This window comes from Triturus cristatus, chromosome 8 (assembly GCF_964204655.1).
Source record: "Triturus cristatus chromosome 8, aTriCri1.1, whole genome shotgun sequence".
Lineage (NCBI taxonomy): Eukaryota > Metazoa > Chordata > Amphibia > Caudata > Salamandridae > Triturus > Triturus cristatus.
Genome location: NC_140591.1, coordinates 1,246,874,618 through 1,246,893,989, shown reverse-complemented (window position 1 = coordinate 1,246,893,989; position 19,372 = coordinate 1,246,874,618). Strand labels below are relative to the sequence as shown.

At 43.7% G+C, this 19,372-nt stretch overlaps 1 protein-coding gene across 10 annotated transcripts in view; it reads left to right on the top strand.

Annotated features, from left to right (window-relative positions):
• The window catches only part of CASK (calcium/calmodulin dependent serine protein kinase), a 1,269,229-nt gene that overhangs the window by 776,819 nt on the left and 473,038 nt on the right, over positions 1-19,372 (top strand). For all 10 annotated transcript variants that reach the window (XM_085622943.1, XM_085622946.1, XM_085622949.1 and 7 more), the window contains 2 exons: positions 1,143-1,264; positions 18,009-18,086. In XM_085622943.1, coding sequence (XP_085479069.1) covers positions 1,143-1,264; positions 18,009-18,086 — 200 coding nt within the window. The remainder of the gene's footprint in view (positions 1-1,142; positions 1,265-18,008; positions 18,087-19,372) is intronic.

The following is a 19,372-nucleotide window of genomic DNA, read 5'->3' as shown; positions in this document are numbered from 1 at the left end:
AGTCTCCTGCAGTGAGGCATCCCAAGGGCCCTGTGGAAGCATCACAACTTCTCTGCCATCGGCTTTGCGCTGTCCTTAGCTCCCTCAATGCCCCTGCGGTGAGGCATCCCAAGGTCACTGTGTGAGCCTTCCATCTACCTCTTGTATTTTTAGTTCTTTTTTCTAATTTTTGCACCCTTCTTTTAACCCCCCCCCTCCCCCCACCCTCCCCCACCCCCCCCCCCCCCCCCCCCCCCAGTCGCTAGTCACCTCGGCCCCAGATTGGGGGTGTTGTAGCTTGCCCAGGGGGACAAATCCTGGTCAACCCTTTTCGGGGGCTTCCTATGGGGGAGGGGGGGCATGTTTTCCGCACCCGGGCGGCGCTTGTTCCGGACCCCCATCGGGTCTGGCTTCGCCTTCCCGGGCCCGGGTTGCAACATGTGATTCTCCCATGACTAAAGGTAAGATGAGGATGATTTTTAGCTTCCAATTTCATATTCCTTCACATTTATAGAGCGTTTTAAAACTTCCAATTTTGCTTTTTTATGTATGTGTACTTTATTGATCTGACAACATCATTTAATTTTCCAAACAATTACGGACCACTAAGTAGGCGCCTTGGATCCCCACGCCCCCTCGAAGGTCTGCAGTCCTCAGCTTAAGAGACCTCTGTGATAACCTAACAAAAATACACGTAAATGATCAGAGGGACCTTGGCTTCGTCGATATTAGGGCCACTGCACCAACACTCACCAGTGTGTTTACTAAAGAACAGTGCAGACCTACTGTATGTAACAAGGTGTCCATCGCGGAAGAAGAATCCAGCAGTCTGCAAGGTAGCCAAAAATTGCTTTTAATTTATTACCATTAAAAAAGCCTGGCACAGTGCCCTCGATCGACATGAGCACTCCGATCCGAGAGTTTTTTGTGGTGTACATAACAAACGTTATTTTCCATGTGTACCTGTTTTTAATCAAACAAATTAATCATGCAGCGTTCAAGGTAAAAGATTATAGTACTTGAAATCCCAGATACAGGGTTTTTTGTAGCGAGACATTGACTGTTTCTGTTTAGATTAATCGTGTGGAAGGCAGACATTTTTGTTCCAAAGGTCGTTTTCCCACAAGCCTTTGCTCTAAGTGGTGTTTCTCGTTTGCCTTCAGGAGCAGTCTCTCAGGTACTGGACAGCTTGGAGGAGATTCATGCACTCACCGACTGCAGCGAGAAGGACCTTGATTTTCTACATAGTGTTTTCCAGGATCAGCATCTACACACGCTCCTAGATGTAAGTCTTTCACCATTGGATCAGCCATCAGATGTTTGCCGATCTGTGCGCTTACTTTAACTCTAAATGAACTTTGATTGTCTTCTTCCTTAATGCTGTTTCTACTGAAGTCAAGGAATGTTCACAAAGCTGTAAATACTTGGGGCATCAAAGAAGATTTCGTTCGAAAGGGTCATTTTTTGATAGTTTAATATTAGAGTATGTTTAGTACCGTTCCAATATCCTAAGGACTTATCACCCAGACACCTTTCCTAATTTGTATGTAACCATCTAAATCAGTTTAGCAAAACATAAATATTTTTTTTGCCACAGTCGTTTGTCGGTTCTGCCATGGTCTCGTTTGTGATCAGAACCATTGGTGATTATGTGAATGTTACCTTCTGCAGTTAAAACAAATGTTTGCGCTCCAACCTGAATGTTTTTTTTATTCCACTTGCAGTCTGTTTTTGCTGCTCATAAGTGGTGTTTGCTCATCTGTTATCGTAGCTTGCTTGGCTTCGGAATGTACATTTTTGGTGCAAATATTGGTTTGAGCAAACAGAAAATGCTTAAGAGGCTGCATAGGTACCGTCGCTTAAGTATGTTTTCTCACAGTTCAACGAGTATTGATTTGCTGTGCGTGCCTTGAGATTATAACTATCCACAGAATCGCAGATCAGCTAGCAATTTTACATTAAAGCATTCGCACAATACATTTTTCCAGGTTCCCACCCTATCATGTCCTTGTTTGACGCCGTTCCTAAACAGTGAACTGCTCGCACAAATTAAACTGCAGAGTAACTACTCTGGGGCATATTACAACCAATAAATGAAAGCTGACACTGAAAGATCAGTTAGCACAAAGAAGAAAAGTAGAGAACCACCTGTTGGCATCAGCAGCATGACCACTGGACTGGAGAAGTACTCCAATAATATGCTTTGCCCATTAGAGGGTCAGAACACAACCAGCGAAATCAGCGTTCAAATTGTTGACCCCCTAAAGTGGAAGAATAAGGACCAGCGTTTGCATGGCTCTCTACAAAGCTGTGCTTTATGGAGACCCCAATAATAGGGTAAATATAATTTCACAAATACACTTCTGGTGTATTTTACCCCAACAATACCTTGTACTAGAGCCAGGACAAAATAAAATAAGCATGGGCGTTAGCCAACGCCAGATCATTAGCGTTGCCAGTGATTCTTTGGGCATGGTTCTCTGTCCCTTTGAGCCCTCTAAGCATAAGATGACAAAACTGTTGAAACTATGTTTACCTGGATACCGTCACGGGTGACCGTGAAATCTACTGACAGATTGCAAGTTGAAAGTTTGTTTTCGGTAGAAGTGCAAATGTTCATCTAGGCATAACACTTTCTCTAAGGCCTCCATGTACACTTTCTATCAGAAATTTACATTTTCGTCCAGGAATAATAATTTCTCCATGGTCTCATATTTATAAACACATTTACCCCCAAATGATGCGTAATCCTCATTTAAGAGCAGAGTAATCGATGTTAATGTTCACTTCTGCTCCCATTTTTGGAATTTTTCCACAAACGCACACCTTTTAATTCCCCCCCCAAAAAAATAGTGTGTGCAGTGGTCCAGCCTACCGGGGTATACTGCACCGTCCACCCAGAGCCTCCACTGCCTCTGTCCTGTTCTCAGCTGTCCCTTGTGGGCCACGCATACCGGTCACCTCTCGGGGAACCGTTTCCGTGGGAGATGCTCAATTTACAAGAGTAATCCCCCTCGACGGGAGAACAATATAGACCTTTGTGTGCCCGGGCCCGGGCTTTCTGCTAGCTTTGTCCGTATGTCCAGACGTGTGCTCTTGTGAGCCAGTCAGCAGCATGCCACGAGGGAGGAAGGCTGGCATTAAGGCGGCGCGAAATGAAACACACACGTCACTTTCGCAGACAAGGTGAGTGTTTAGCATCTTTCTGCAGTGGACCCAGCAGCCCTGGCTTAAAAGTTGTTTCGCGGTCTTGGAAAACACGGGGATGCTGTTTTGGGAGATGCAGCGTTTGCTCGGAGCTGGAAAAGCCAGTCTGTTAAGTTTTAGATCCTCGGCTGATATTAAATGAAGCGTGTTCATAACCCCCGCGCATGGAAAAATAAATACGTATTTTTTGCTTTTTACTCTGTGTGCTGGAAACGTTATTCGGAAAAGCAGCTGTGCGTGTGAAAGTCTCTTGGAGGCACGCGCTGTAACAACCCTTGCTGCCTGCTTCACACCGCCTGCTGCCACTTCATTGTGTTACACCAATTCATGCCGACAGCCCTGCAGTTCCCATGGACGCACCGGCAGCATACTGAGTGAATGGAAAAGCTTCAGAATCAAACGGCCCACAAACATTGTTTCAGATGTCTAGTTTAGCGAAGTTTTAAACTTGGAAAGAGATTTTTTGATTAGAAATAAAATCAAACCGATGTCAGTTTTAACAAGCACAACCAACGGCAGGTGCCTGTAAATGGGGCTTACTCCAGCATGTATGTAAAGTAACCGAAATGAACCTCCTGAATTAAAAAAAGAAGTCATGGATATCTCCTTGCATATTTACCAAAATATATTTTTCCATCGATAGCATGTAATTCTGTTTTTTTTTATCTGTTGCTGCTAGTCTTATATTAGGGTATGTAGAGAGATTTGGGTAACGTTTTCTAATCACAGACTTGCAGAACTTCTCTAGCAGTTGCAGTACTGATAACGAGTCTGCTGTTAGCAATCCTAGTAGCTACATAGAGTATGGAAAGCGCAGGTCGGACACAGATTTCTCTCAGTTGACAGCCAAGTCTTCCTTGACCCTCCCCACCTAACTATGGAGGTTGAAAACAATTGAAGCCCTTTTTGCAGAAGCTACTGTCTTCTCAGGATTACGCCATGAAACCACAAGCAGTGCAGGTGTAGTATAGAGAGTGAAAAAACCTGACAGTATTGTTACTAGTAACAATACTTAGCACTGTAAGTGTTAATAGCACCACCACAGGGCTACTGTTGAATCACTAGTAGTAATAATACCGTATCCTGTTGCATTACATGCTACTCTTTTGATTCCTAAGCATTTTAAAGAAAATAAATTACTTTTACTCGGTTTAATAGGTCTCGGGTTATCAGCTTCATACAAATAGATAAATCGGTATAGCTGGGATTTGAACTTAGGACCTTCAGATAACAGCATGCCAGTTGCGAGCATTTATTTCTTGGAGCTATCCTTCAGGGGTTTGATACCAGTAGTCTAAGTGATAGTAAAAGGGAGTGGTAGCCTTGGATTACACAAAGCGGTATGAAATGGTGTGCCCTCCTATTTGAAAGCTGCGGTGGGGCTGGTACGCTGCTGTAAATTGCTGGCCTATTGACCCTCAAAAAGTAGGATAACTATCTTAACTTCAGGATGGCTCTGGAGACCAAATTATTTAGCAAGTCCCAAAGAGCAGGCCCTTGGTGCTATTTGTGCTGTCTGAAAACTTGTTGTGAGGTACTCAGTTGGGTCTCTTGACGCTCATACTCCGGGACCATTACACTGATACAAGTAAGCACAGAGCCTATAAATTCTCCTTTAAGGTGATAGTAAATATGGTAGTGCTACTAGTACTGGTGGTAGAATGGAAAAATTGTTAATAATAATGAGTACTAATGCCACTTGTAGGAGCCTACTAGCAGTACCTGTTGTAATAACACCTAGTGGGGGTGACGACAGTGGGACAAATGGCCACTATTATCAGTAGTGGTAATAGTCATGGTATTTGTAATAGTAGGACCTGTAGTATGGTATCAGTAGTAAATTTAGCCCGAAAGTAACTCTACTGGATGGATTAGTAGTACTTGTTCGAACAGCGTTGTGGGACTGGATCGTAAAGTATACATGTTGATGAGATCAGGGCAGAATTGAGAAATATTCAAGACAAGAGAAAGGATTTTGGGTATGTAGGATTTTGAAGAGACAAAAGGTAAAAATGATAGGACGTTTTAGGGTGGGGGCAGCAAGATTTCTAAGTATGTGCATTTATTGGCATTTGTGAAGACTTTTGTTCCTCTCCTGTCTTGTCACTTCCTATTTCATTGGTTGAATGTAGGGTATTCATTGAAAGAGATCCTAATACTTGCAAAAAAATGCAGTAGTTAAAACATCTGAAAAGAACCAAAACATTTCATTTTTGCCAAACATTGCCCTCTTTAATTTTTCGTCTACTGTAATGACACACCTTCGTTCTCATCACAGGCGAGTCTCTTGCCAAGTTAGCAGGTCTTACTAATCCGCCATCATTAAGAGGAAGTGTTTTACCATTATTTATTATATGCCACTACAAACCTGCAAAACTGTCCAATAATCATATCAAAACAAGTTAGAATTAAATATTAGAATATATTAGTAAAGTACTGCAAAGAAAATGTAAACGTTTTATGAAGTGCGGTTTGTACTCTTTAAAAATTCTTTTTTTTACATGTTTTGGGTGGAAAGTAGGTTGTCCTGGCAGAAAAGCAAGATAATATTTAAAATCGAAGTAGAGGCTGGGCAACAGTCCTATCTGGTTTTACTCAGTCCACAAATATTTTGCTGCCTCAAAATCATTGAGAAAAGGAACATGCCCTTTGAGGGCTACCGTCTCTTCGGAGACTAGACGGATTTGGCGCTGGAATGCTTTAAGGACAGCAGGGGTATGGCCAGGTTCTTGGGACTTTCCATGTCCTCTCGTCACCCTCACTCTACCGTTCATGGCCCAAGGAAGGGGCTACCAGACACATCCTTACCTGTCCAGCCACAGCTGCAAGCTTCCCAGCCTCTGCGTTGCTGTGGATGCTGTACCTACCAGCTCAGTGGGTCAGGTAGCCAGCAGTCAGGTTAGTACACCACCCCTCCGGCAGGCACAACCTCCAAACCCTCCTAGTCTGCCAGTTTACCATCATGGACACCCAGAGGGTGGTAGGATTCATCATCATCTGCTTCACTGGCAGTCCATATCATCAAACAGGTGGGTTTTACAGATCGTCCGAAGGGGCTACTCTCTCCCATTCGAGACTGCCCCTCCCTCCATGCCATCTACTTATGACATGCTGACTGAGGACCACCTATCCTTTCTATGCAAGGAAGTGACTGCTTTCTTGGCCAAAAGATCCATAGAGAGAGTGCTCATTCCAGAAGTGGGTCGTGGTTGGTATTCCCGCCACTTACTGGTGCCTGGAAAGGATGGAGGCCTTTGTCCTATCCTTGATGCTCTCTCAATTTCTTCCTCAAGAAGGAGAAGTTTAAGATGCTCAGTCTTGTTCAGGTCCAGTCTGCTCTGGATCCAGGAGACTGGATGGTAGAGTTGGACTTGCATGTTGCATAGTTCCAAATTCTTGTCCTTCCTGCCCACAGGTGTTACCTGCGGTTCACTGTAGGTCACAAGCACTTTAAGTTCACCTTACTCCCCTTCAGGCTTACCAGCGCCCCTCTGTTGTTCTTCAAGGTGATGGCGGTGGTTGCAGCTCATCTGCGGAGATCAAGGGTGCCAGTCTTCACCTAACTCGTTTTCTGGCTGTTGAAGACGGGCTTGCCCCCGTCTGTTGTCTCCCACCTTCAGACTATGGCGGACCTCCTGCATTCGCTGGGGTTCACCATCAACGTGCTGAAGTCACACCTAACTCCCTCTTAGACACTCTTTCATCAGAGCTGTTCTGGACACGTTGCAGTTTCATGTCAATCCTCCCGAACTGCGAGTCCAGGATTTTTCAGGCTATGATAGCAATTTTTCGACCTCTATCCTGGATTTTGGTGAGACTAACTCTGAGGATGCCGGGCCTCATGGCCTTCTGCCTGTTGGCATATGCGGTCTCTGCAGTGGGACCTGAAGTTATAGTGGGCGCACAGCATCAGGGTAATTTCTCCGACATGGTTCCAATTTAAGAGGGAACTGCAAAAGATCAGCAGTGGTTGTTAACAAACTGCGATTGGGTCAGCTGCTGACCCCTCTCCCTTTCCCAAGCAGATCTAACAGTCGTGCCGGATGCGTCAATCCTGTGATGTGCAGCCATCTGGGAGAGGTGGAGATCAGAGGCCTTTGGTCTCCGTCGTAATCCGAACTCCACATCAACCTTTTGGAGCTCCAGGCAAACCGTCTGGCATTAAAAGCCTATCTGCCCTTCATCAAGGGAAGGCTAGTGCAGGTGTTCAGACAACACCACTGCCATGTGGTACTGCAATAAACAGGGCGGGGTGGGGTCATGGATCCTTTGTCAAGAGGCTCTGCGTCTCTAGACATAGCTGGAAAGTCAGGGCATTTTCCCTGGTGATTCAACATCTTGCAGGCTCTCTGAATGCCAGAGCAGACAAACTCAGCCGAAGATGCCTAGCAGATCACGAATGACATCTCCACCTAGAGGTGGGTAAAGGTCTTGTTCAGCAGTGAAGAGAGCTTTGGTTAGATCTGTTTGCCACCGCCAAGAACACACCATGTCAGCAGTTGTGCTTGCTGTAGATTCCAAGGCGGCTCCCGCTTGGAATTTTTTTTTGTCTCAAGTGGAGCTCAGACCTCTTGTACCCCTTTCCGCCCATACCACTCCTGCCCAGAGTTCTCAAGAAATCAGGAACAACTTGGCCCAAGTCATCCTTGTGGTGCCAAACCTGGCATAGTGAATCTGGTATCCCGAACTGTTGAGCATGGCCATCGGTCCTCTGTTCAGGCTACCCCTTCAAGAAGATCTTCTGTTGCAGCAGCAGGGGAAGGTTCTCCACCCGAACTTGTCAGCATTCTGCCTTCTTGCGTGGAAATTGGGTGTTGACAATTGACAGCTTTCGACCTTCCTTCTGAAGTCTGTGACGCTATCTTGGCAGCCAGGCGTCCCTCCAACAAGACTTACCAATCTACTTTCTGTCCCCCTTTATCAGGTTCTCAATCAATCACTAAAATCTTTATTCGATCTAAATGCAAACAGATCATAAAATCACAATTCCATTAAATAGGCCATAATCTAACGAATAATATTAAAACCATAAAAACATTTAAAATCTTATTGGGCTTTAGGTGTCTCCTAGACCAGAGTCACTTAATACACATGCATTTTGTAACTAGTTACAATAATTTGAAGCAACAGACCCCTCACCTTTCTCTTTCTCAAACAAGCCCACAAAAAAGATGCTACCAAAAAACAAACAAAAGGGTCAGAGATAGCCTTTAAAAAATACAGCGCCACCCTACATTGGATTAAATTATGGCGCCTTAGAATTGGGAGAGTAAAAGCTTCTCTTTCAGTTTGATAAAACTTGCAGAACAATACTAAATGTAGATCCGACTGGGGCGAATAGTTGTCACACGGGCATGGACTCAAGTCTGCATGTTTGAATTTCTTCTCTGGGAACCCAAGCATCAAGGGACTAAGGTTCAGGCGGAAGCGCAGCAGGATAAATCTGTGCTGAGCAATGGTAGTACGGGAGGGATGTGAGTGGCCTTCCCTTGGTCTTGGCAGGATGAGGTCATATGCAATAGAGGCCTTTTGGCGGTGGTTCTTTTCCCCACGGGTGAAGTTAGCCCTCTGCATATATATCTCAATAATTTTCTGTTTTGGGACCCTGCTGCAAGAGACAGGATCCCTGCATAGTTCTCCCAGCCCGATTCCATTCAGCCTCTACATATCTGAGCCAGCCAATCTTGCTGTGGCCCTCCAGCTTCAGGCAGTCACCAATTATGCGTTGTGCTAGGTTTACAGTGGTCCTGCTCCAAATCGAAAGCCACAACAAGATTGGCGCCAATCTGATTGTCAGAAAAGTAAGGCAGCCCTAGTTCAAGGTGTAAGATGTAGTTGGAGAATGAATGTGGTATCGAGACCCTGGTTTTGAAAAAGCGATCTTCCATTCTCTGGAGTTGATCAATGTGGGCCATCCCCCAGACTCCCATCCCGCAAGTTGCCGCAGCTTTTGTTTTTGCATGATAGATGTTTTTAATCGTGTCCAAAGGACAGGCTCCCAGCTTCTTGGCAAAGCCCTTTATGGCTTGGTGACTTCTTTCCATACCTAGGACTCTTGCTGCCACCAGGTTTGTCCAAGAGTGTTTTTTGTCGAACAAGACTCCCAGGTATGAGAAGTACTCAACCACTTTGATTTTCTTTGAGGCCAGATGAAAATCAGGGGATTTCTCTCCTCTGGCAGCTCCGGCTATAATGATGAAAGATTTTGTTTCATTCACTCCCAAGATCTAATGAGGCCATAAATGAAGCATATGAAGTTATAAGGCTTTGGAGTGCTACCCCTGTCCTAGCGATCGGGACTGCGTTGTCAGCATACGCCAATATTGGGAGGGGGGTGTTGTCAAATGTGGACACGTCTAAGGGGAGCCAGACAGGGCTGCCTCCACCCCGTTCGTGTAGATGGAAAAAAGAAACGGGGCGAGGACGCATCCCTGCCTGACTCCTTTCTCGATCTTAAATAAACGCGTACATTCCCCATTTATGCCATACCAAACGCAGGCAGTGGCATTGGCATATAACTGACGAAGGAAGCGGATGATCAGGGGGTCAATCCCCATCCCCTCCTTCATGGGCCACAGCTTCTGGTGGGACATGTAGTCGAAGGCCGCTGACAGGTCCATAAAGGCCATATAGATCTCCCCGCCTTTTGCTTTAGTGTATTTGTCTATGCAGAGCAAGAGATCGAGACTTTGATCCACTGTACCCTTCTGCAAACCATATTGCGCTTGCATCAAGATGTTGTGTTCTTGCGCCCATTCCTCCAACCTAGCTAATAAGAGCCGGCCCCTGAGCTTGGCAGTGGTGTCCGGAAGGGAGATTGGTCTGTAGTTCTTTGGACTGTCCCTATCTCCTTTCTTGTAGATTGGGACTATTACACTATAATTCCAGGACGGTGGAGGGCCCTCTACCGCTATGCTATTAAAAACATTTGTTAGTAGGGGTACCTTCTTGTCATAGTTACCCTGGAAAAGGTCGATCAGGACCCCATCTGGGCCCGGAGCCTTTCCTGGGACACAAGCCTCCAGCCCTCTTCTAACTTTGTGTAATAAAAATGTCAAGTTGCCTTGAGGTGGGGGAGCTAAATCAAGTGGTGGAAACGCAGGGGGGTATTTAGTTCGAAGATACTTTCAAAGTGTCCCACCCATGCATCCTCGTCCACGTGTGTATCCAGGGACGGATCCTTGGAATCTTTAAATTAAGGCGCATTTATAACTTTACAAAACTACCTGCTATTGCCTGAGCTGGCAACTTGCCCAAGGTCGTCCCAGGCCTTCTCCCTTATACTCTTCACTTGTTTACCGCTGGCGTGCTCATAGTCGCTACTTAACAATCTTATCAATGCTGGGTCTCTGGGGCGGTTTTTTAAAGCATTGATAAGGGCTCTTCTAGCTGAGGAACATTGGGGACCAAATCAGCGACTAGGTAGTATACCATTTGCCGGCTTATGACAAGTGAGCGTAACTTTTAATTTAGTTATAAGGGCTCTAAACTGGGTGACTAGTAGTGGGAGAGAGGACACCTCGGCCAGGGAATATAAGATGTCATCCCTTACTTGTGCTATTATTACAGGTGCCAAATTCTGCTTCTCAATCTGTGCCCAGTTTAGTTGATAACCATTTTTTCTGCTTAGCACAATGTTATCTACTGCCTATTGGTGTTTTTCCACTTTGCGGGGGATGCTTAGATGGATAAGTAAGATAGCATGATCACTGTGACATGTAAATAGGTTGTCTATGTAGTCCATTCTTTCGCCTATCATAGGGGAGGCTAGAATGAAGTAAATCATGGACTCATAGTTCCGCCTACATTTTTCTCTATCTGACCTGTCTTTAAGCTGTTGGTTATACTCAAGTGTCTCATGTATAACAGTCTTTTAAGGCTATCACCATATTCATTATGTGAAAAGTGTAGAAGAAGGTTACCCGGAGGATTGTCCAGCCCACACACCTAGCCTTATTATACTTACACAGGTGAATATTAAAATCCCCCGCCCAGATTATACTGAGTGGGCTCTTTTGTGTGTGTAAGTTCATTGTTTCTAACTCATTATTTAGTTTGTCTGCCACTAGCTTAATATTTCTCCCAAATTTGTTATTAAAAAATAATTAATTAAAATCCAATGTCCTTCATTTATGAGCTCCAGTTGGAGAAGGTGGAAATGATTATTTGGGGAGCCAGCCAGCCTTACTTGTAAGGGTAAGGTATTGGAGATTAAAGTTACTAGTCCCCCTTTCGCTCTACCTGATGCTGAGGGCACTGCTGCTGTGTGAAAGGTGCGGTACCCTGGGAGAGAAACTGGCTCCTTAACCCATGTTTCCTTGAAGTGAATAATCTCCAGCGATTGCCAGAGGTTATGCAACTGGCCATTGCCTACCTTCGAAGCAATTCCTGCCACATGCTTGGCTAATTTGATTTCTGTCAGCTATTTTACCCACCCCACTCTCCTAGCCATAATAATTTTATTAGCCAGCTGATGGCTTCTCATTCCCGAATCCATAAGATGATGTGAAAGCCAATACAGGCATTTGTCCATTAATTGCGAAGTGGATTCATATGGCTTGTCCCGCAGGGGAGGGACATTTGCCAGGACAAGCACTAAGGGGGAGGCTGCCAGTGGAAGGTGGAGGACTTGGTGTAAATGGTTATCCACAACAGCAATAGGGGTATCTTGTGTTCCTAATGGTTGAAGACCCCTTCTTAATTCCCCAGCTCTAGTGATGCCTGGTGTGCTGTGCCCCTTATGTCCAAAAGTTGTGGAGATGGATTCACTGGCTGTCAGTCGTGCCCAGGTCACCACGGACATGAGATGGAATTTTATCAGCAACTGAACATATAGGGACAGCAATCTGAGGCTCCATTGAAGATGGTGCAGGTGTGTCCTGTGACTCTAGGCTGGCTAATCGCTCTTTGATCTGTGTTAGTTTGGATAGGATAGGGTCAGGGAAGGTGGTTATCATTTGGCTTGCTTCTGCCCAAAATGTGTCATCCAGTACTACGTGTGGGGGTGAGGTGTTTGCAACTAATGGCATCAATGGTGTTAGTGGACTCACTATGACTGCCTTGGAATGAGTGGCCTTGGATTTGGGAGCACAAGTGGTTTTGGTTGGCTTGTGCTTAGCGGTCCCACCACCCCTACGTATCTTTGCTGGAGGATCACCTGCTGAGACATTATGGGGTGAAGGCACAGGGCCCCTCCAATTAGTGTTGGGTAAGGCTGAAATAGCAGGTGAAGGTTCCCCTTGGCCAGGTGGAAGGTCGCCAGATGTTACCAGTTGTGTCAACGGAGTATGTGAAACCTTCTCATGGACAGTCTCTTTGGGTGACCCGTGGGAAAAAAGAAGGGGTTCAATGGATAATCGCCTCTCTGTCAATTCAACTTCATGAGTGAGGACACTCGCTGCTCTGGTCAAGAATGCATCAAGTGTTGATACAGTCCTCCACTGGCTTTCTCCATGGTGACTTTCTGTTTCCCCATATTGACAAAGAACTACTAGAAGGAGAAATTAAACCAGTACCTTAAATCAGATGCAGGACGTTAGAAGGGGGGGCCAGCCTCCTCCGGGCTCCTTGCCCAGCAGGGCTCCGCGAAGGGCACTGAAGGATTATCTCTCTGCTATTTCAGCTTCTCTACAGTTGCCTGATCAGCCACCCCTCTTCAAATCCCCTATTGTACATTAGTTTCTGAAAGGTTTAAATATTTGTTCCCACTATCTCCTTTCCCAGTAAGACGTTAGCCTTGTCCTCACTTTCCTTATGTGCACTCCCTTTAGGCCCCTGCACAATTGTCCAATCAGGCTCCTTACCATAAAACTTTTCTTCTCATGGCAATAACATCTGTCCGGAGGGTCAGTGAGCTTCAGGCATTATCACAAAGCCGTGTAATCGCAAAGGTTTCCTTTGGACAGCACTCAACAGCCCACAATATCTATTACAGGACCAAGGTCTCAAGTTTCATCACCCAATCACATCCATTACATTCAAAATAGAAGAATATATCTGTATACCCAAGACTACTATTATGGACAATACTAATAACAGAAGATTCAAATTATTTTATTAGTCATGAGACACAAAATCAGATAAAACAATTCGAGACACCTAATAGCACTGTATCCTGAAGCATAAAAAAAAGAACAGAATCCATACATTCATTAAAAAAAAACACAATATAAAACATTAAACAACATAGATTTAAAATGTATGCGAGAGTGCAAAAAGTAGACCAAAGACTGTCTTAAGCTCATCACATCCATAATAATTATTCCTCACATACTGAGACTGGGTGCCATACACTCTATAGGCACTCTAAAGTTTCAGTGAAAGTACGGATTGTGTTCCTAACAAATCAGGCGTCGGCGCGTTTCGATGGGGAAATTTATAGTGCCATCTTTATCAAGACCAATATTTTATGACTCTCTCAAGCTGATAAAAACTGGAACAGTTAAAATCACCTCATTAGTAATAGAGGTTTAGAGTGATATATCTATATACCTCTTGAGTACTAGATGGTTACTATCTCTGGACTCAAGGGGCAGACACCTCCTGTTCTCCAGGTTGCAGGTCCGTGTGTTGACCACAGGATGCATCTTTCTCCGATCTTCAAGGACCCCAAAGTATAAATAAGAGTCTACGGCTCAATGGTGTGGGAATCCTGTTGATGACAGAGGCTATACTTCTCATGTACGTGGTACACAAGTTCTGCGTAGAATGTCCTCAACTTTCCACTTTTTGTTAGAAAATAATTCTTCCTACAATTCTGTTCCATTTATGGTGGAAATCCAGGAATCACAGAGCTTCTTGCACCAGTCCTATAGTAATTAGGATTTGCTGGCGGGCAGCCGCCTCATGTACTCCTCCTGGTGACTTCTGAATATCGTGATACATCCTATGGTCAACACACGGACCTGCAACCTGGAGAACAGGAGGTGTCTGCCCCTTGAGTCCAGAGATAGTAACTATCTAGTACTCAAGAGGTATATAGATATATCCCTCTAAACCTCTATTACTAATGAGGTGATTTTAACTGTTCCAGTTTTTATCAGCTTGGGAGAGTCATAAAATGTTGGTCTTGATAAACGCGTCAACGCCTGATTTGTTCGGAACACAATCCGTACTATCACTGAAACTTTAGAGTGCATTGCACCCAGTCTCAGTCTGTGAGGAATAATTATTACGGATGTGATCAGCTTAAGACAGTCTTTGGTCTACTTTTTGTATTCTCGCATACATTTTAAATCTATGTCGTTTAATGTTTTTTATTGTGTTTTTTTAATGAATTTATGGAATCTGTTCTGTTTTTTATGCTTAAGGATACAGTGCTATTAGGTGTCTAGAATTGTTTTATCTGATTTTGTGTCTCATGACGAATAATATAATTTTAATCTTTTGTTATTAGTATTGTCCATAATAGTAGTCTTGGGTATACAGATATATTCTTCTATTTTGAATGTAATGGATGTGATTGAGTGCTGAAACTGGAGACCTTGGTCCTGTAATAGACATTGTGGGCTGTTAAGTGCTGTTCAAAGAAAACCTTTGCGATTACATATTTATATGGTACCCTATTCTTTTGGCATAAGGGGTCCCTCTCAGTTTCTATAATCATCACAAAGCCTCCTGAACATCTACCCAGACAAACTGGGGTGTCGTCCAAGAGCTTACTTTCTCCCAAAAGTAGTCACTCATTTTCATGTAGGCCAATCCATCACTCTGCCTACCTTTTACTCTCAGCCGCGTCCCTCCAAGGAAGAGGAGCAGCTTTCACTGCCTGGACCAAAAAAGAGCTGCTTTGTTCTACCTTGACCGCACACACGAGTTCTGGTTGGACGACCAACTCTTTGTGGGGTATGTCAGAGGGAAGAAAGGATGGCATGTACTAAAGAGGACCATCTAACGATGTATTGTGCTCTCTATCAAAATCTGCTTTGCATTGGCTAAGAAGCAACCCCTAAGGGTTTGCGTGCTCATTCCGCCAGAGCAAAAGCTGCAACTACTGTGTTAACATGCAGAGTTCCGGTCCTGGACATCTGCCAGGCGGCAACCTGGGCTTCCCTGCACATGTTTACCAAGCACTACTCCCTGGACAGTCAGGTCCATTGGGATGGTTATTTTATCTGAAGACACATCTCTGGGAGGTATTGCTTGAGTATCTATTCTAAAGTAAGGAACCTGCATCTAGAACTCTCCATCAGATGAACAAGTTACTTACCTTCAGTAACGCCTTATCTGGTAGAGTCACTATCTAGCCACAGATTCCTTATCGACCCTTCCATCCTCCCTGCTCTGAGAACGGATTTCTAGGGACAGGGCTGTCCCTTTTCAGGGCCCTAGTATTCCACACCAGTGGTCAGTGTACTTCGTAGCCTCTAGCGTAGAAACGCATGAAAAGTCACTAATGTCAGCATGCTTGTGTGGCGCCTATATATAGGTACAACACACTTCTGGCACTGATGACGCCGACGGCGCCACACAGAGCTGAAATCATGGAATCAAGAAACATGAGAAAACCCGTTAACCCAGTCGAGATCTGGGTTGTCGTGTTTGAACAATGTCTGAACCGGTGAGCATTAAGAAGGCAAATGCATAGAACGGCGCAGTGACACAATTTCCGTTGTGTTTTTGACCTCCAATTCTACTGTAATGTTTTGTGCCGTCCACATAGTTTTTTCCACGTTGTCACTGCGCCGTTCACCTTCACAAGCATATATGTGCACGCCCACCATTGGGTTACCTATTCGTACACTGTAATGTAGTGCTGATATAACTACTCGCAATAACAATTTATCATTTCTTTACAATTCCTTGTGGTCTCCCCTTTTTACGGTCTCTCTTATTGATTTGTTTCTTTCCTATGAATTTGCCTTCTAAATGATCACCGGTTGAGACATTGTTCATTGTTTATACATGGAGCTGAACGACACCACTTATCGGCACATGGGTACTGCTCAAGAAAAAATTCCAGCTAAAATCTGACACCTAGGGATGAATCTAAGGTAAAGAATCTGCAGCTAGAGTCTCTAACAGAAAAGGTGTTACCGAAGGTAAGTAACTTTTTCGTTATCTTTAAGGTACTGTCTGTATACATTTCCATATGCACACCAGATATGATAGATCCTCTATATTCATTTAATTAATTTACTCTCCCGCACGATTGTCTTCAAAACTGCGCTTCCAGATATAAAGTTGATTCTTTGTAACAGTGTTACTTGAAGTTTCTATTTCTTGACCTGACTAAGCTTACTTTGTAGCATTGTTACAGCTTTTTTTATTCTCTGCTTTGAGATGGAGAGCTCTTGAAAACCATTTGTAGTTGCCTACCCAAATAAGTGCTATTTTTTCGTTGCAGCGCAGATCATATGTATCTTACTTTCACAGTATTCCAGTAGTTGTTTTACGCAATTTGTAGTTAAATATATTTTGGGATATATGCCACACTATTAAGCTTGTAATTGAAAAATACATGATTTGGAATAGATTGAAAATCCATTATACAGTAAACGCGCGTGAATTTCAGACCTTAGAAGTACACCTTATACAGTATACACTTGTTCATTTTTGGCAACCATTTTTTAATCTATTCTCATCACAGTATTCCTCTGTTGATTAAGAGGATAACTCCACCACCGCCATGTAAAACAGATTTCTTGAGGCGATCAGCCATGAATAAATGTAATCGTACTGTAATACACAGTTGTTCGTGGTTGAGAATTTGAAACAACCACTGAGATTTAACCTGGTAAAGAATTTTAGAAGGAGAGTTTTGCGTTGAATTAGCAGCTTTTACAGTGAAACAATCCCTTTGGAAATAACCGAGCAGCTGCCTTCTGCCTGTAAATTGTCAGTGCACCACTCTTTGCAAGCCGAATATTTGTAGAAGGTCACAATACGCTCAGAGCTCAGACAAGTGTTCTGGGTTAAGAGCAAAGAGTTATAATCTTTTCTCTTTCTGTTTCATGCTGGCCTTCAGACTGAAGGCGGATACTCAACGTAGAGGGAAAGGGTGATGTGAAGTGGACCATACACACTAGTAATGTGTTGTGTGAAAGACAGGTTGTTGATGCTTTCTTCCTGTGGTGTTAATGAGGTTTTAGCATTTAAATGTTTAGACTTTTGGGAACCAAATAGGAAGTGAGGCCCAACCCTCCTCACCACCAAAAGTGACACAAAAGAGCAGGGCGACTCATCCTTGTTCATGAGCAGCTTCCCAGGGCACTGACGTCAAACTTCTTTATTGGCGAGACACTGGTAGTAGGTTAGGAACATAGTTGCAGTATGCGAAAGCCAATGTGGACCTCCAGCTCGAGCAGTGTTGTTTCTTCAAGAAATGCTCCAGTGCTCCTCTCCAGCTTTATCCTAGCATTTCCGCTTCCTGCCTGGAAAACTCATTTCTACACTAAAGAACCTACCCAGCTCTGACCATTGCAGCCCAAGGTCTGCCTCAGGAGATTGATTGATGAGCATATATATGTTGCGTTAAAAAGTGTCAGCTGCTTGTACATCATCGGTCAGCCCTCCATAGACCTATAAACCCTTTGATGCTGCTTGGAGGACAAGTAGAGGTGCCCAGCTACCATGGTTATTTATTCGATGTTTTTTTAAATATATTGTATACATTCGAAGTTGACATTGTTGTGACATTCATTGACAGAGTTAAAAGCCTTGTAAAAGGAATTCTACCATACAGTCAAATGTAAGATATGTACTTAATTTCTTTGTAGAACGTCGCTCTTCTTTTTCACGAATCTTGTCACATTAAATGTAACAATATATTTTAATATTTCCAATTTGTGTCTGAATTGATTGTTAATCCTTTTTTGTTTCAGCTGTATGATAAAATAAACACAAAGTCGTCTCCTCAAATCCGAAATCCACCAAGTGATGCTGTACAGAGAGCCAAAGAGGTAATACTTCCCCGAGCTGCTTCACCTCTGTGCCTATTGCTTTGTGAGAGCACAGCTTACCTCCCATTGTTCTAAGTGTGCCCAGGGATCCGCTGATGTTGAAAGTTACTTGAGACACCTCGGTAGCTATGGGGTTGCTTTCTTGTACTCTGCTGCCTTTGCATGGTCTCAGTATCTCAGACTTTTACGTGACCTCTACTTGGTGTTCACCTCATTATTAAAAAGCACCAGTTGAAAGTGCTAATGTCACTATCTACATTTACCATGTCCACCAACAGTTATTTATTTTTGCTAGAGTGCAATTCCAAGTTGCTGTGATATTGGACTGCTTTTGCTTCATGTGTGGTCCTCTTTAACTCATCCCCTAACATTTTAAAAGCATTCTGATGACCACAGCACTGTCAAATTCCAAATCTGTCATTGGCCTCCACCATGAGTGCACCCAGTTGTACTTGCTTTCCCAGCTGGGAGTAAAACCAGAGCTTATGTTAGTCAATGGTGGTTATTCATCTAATTTGCTAAGTGTTCACAGTCGAAGCACACAACATCCTGCTCATACAAGCATAAAAAAGCTTTGTCACAGCATCTTTCCAAGCAGGTATAAATACACTCTTTCGTTGATGTTTACATGCCCTTATACCACCCAGTTTTCCTCAGTGACACCTTGACCATCCTAACCTTGGCCGTCTATCTTTGGCCAGTAGCAAAGCAATTGAGCGATTTTCAAATCGCTTCAGCATATACCAGGACACATGTTTCTAATGTACAATTCAGCTGCAGTTTAGAAAATAAACATGTGTCTTTCCAGAACTCACCTGCTAACCTTGCCAGTCCTGCAACATGCACCGTAGGTGCTTGTCGCTGAATGGGAACGGACCCACCTTTCATACACTGTTTTGTGTATTATGTGTCATTTTAAACATGTAAGGTACGCTCTATGCAAACACCTAATGAATAATTTTTTATTTGGCATGAGTAAAGACGAGCTTAAAAGGCAGTGATCGGTTGAAGGTCTGTCTGTCATTTGATTCTGCTTTCATTATTACTCTTACTTGGACACATTTGCAGTATTTTGTGTAATATGTATATTTAATAGGGATGGGTGTAATTATGTGTAGCAAAATCACGCAGAATTACCCTAAAAGTCTGCAAGATTACATGGAATTATGCCAAAAAGAGGGAATTCTGCATTTAGCGCAATTTTGTTAGTGCAAAAATGCCCTTTCTTGTCCAAAATGGACACAAGGATGCATTTTGCGTTAAGCAATAGCACTAAATACTACAGA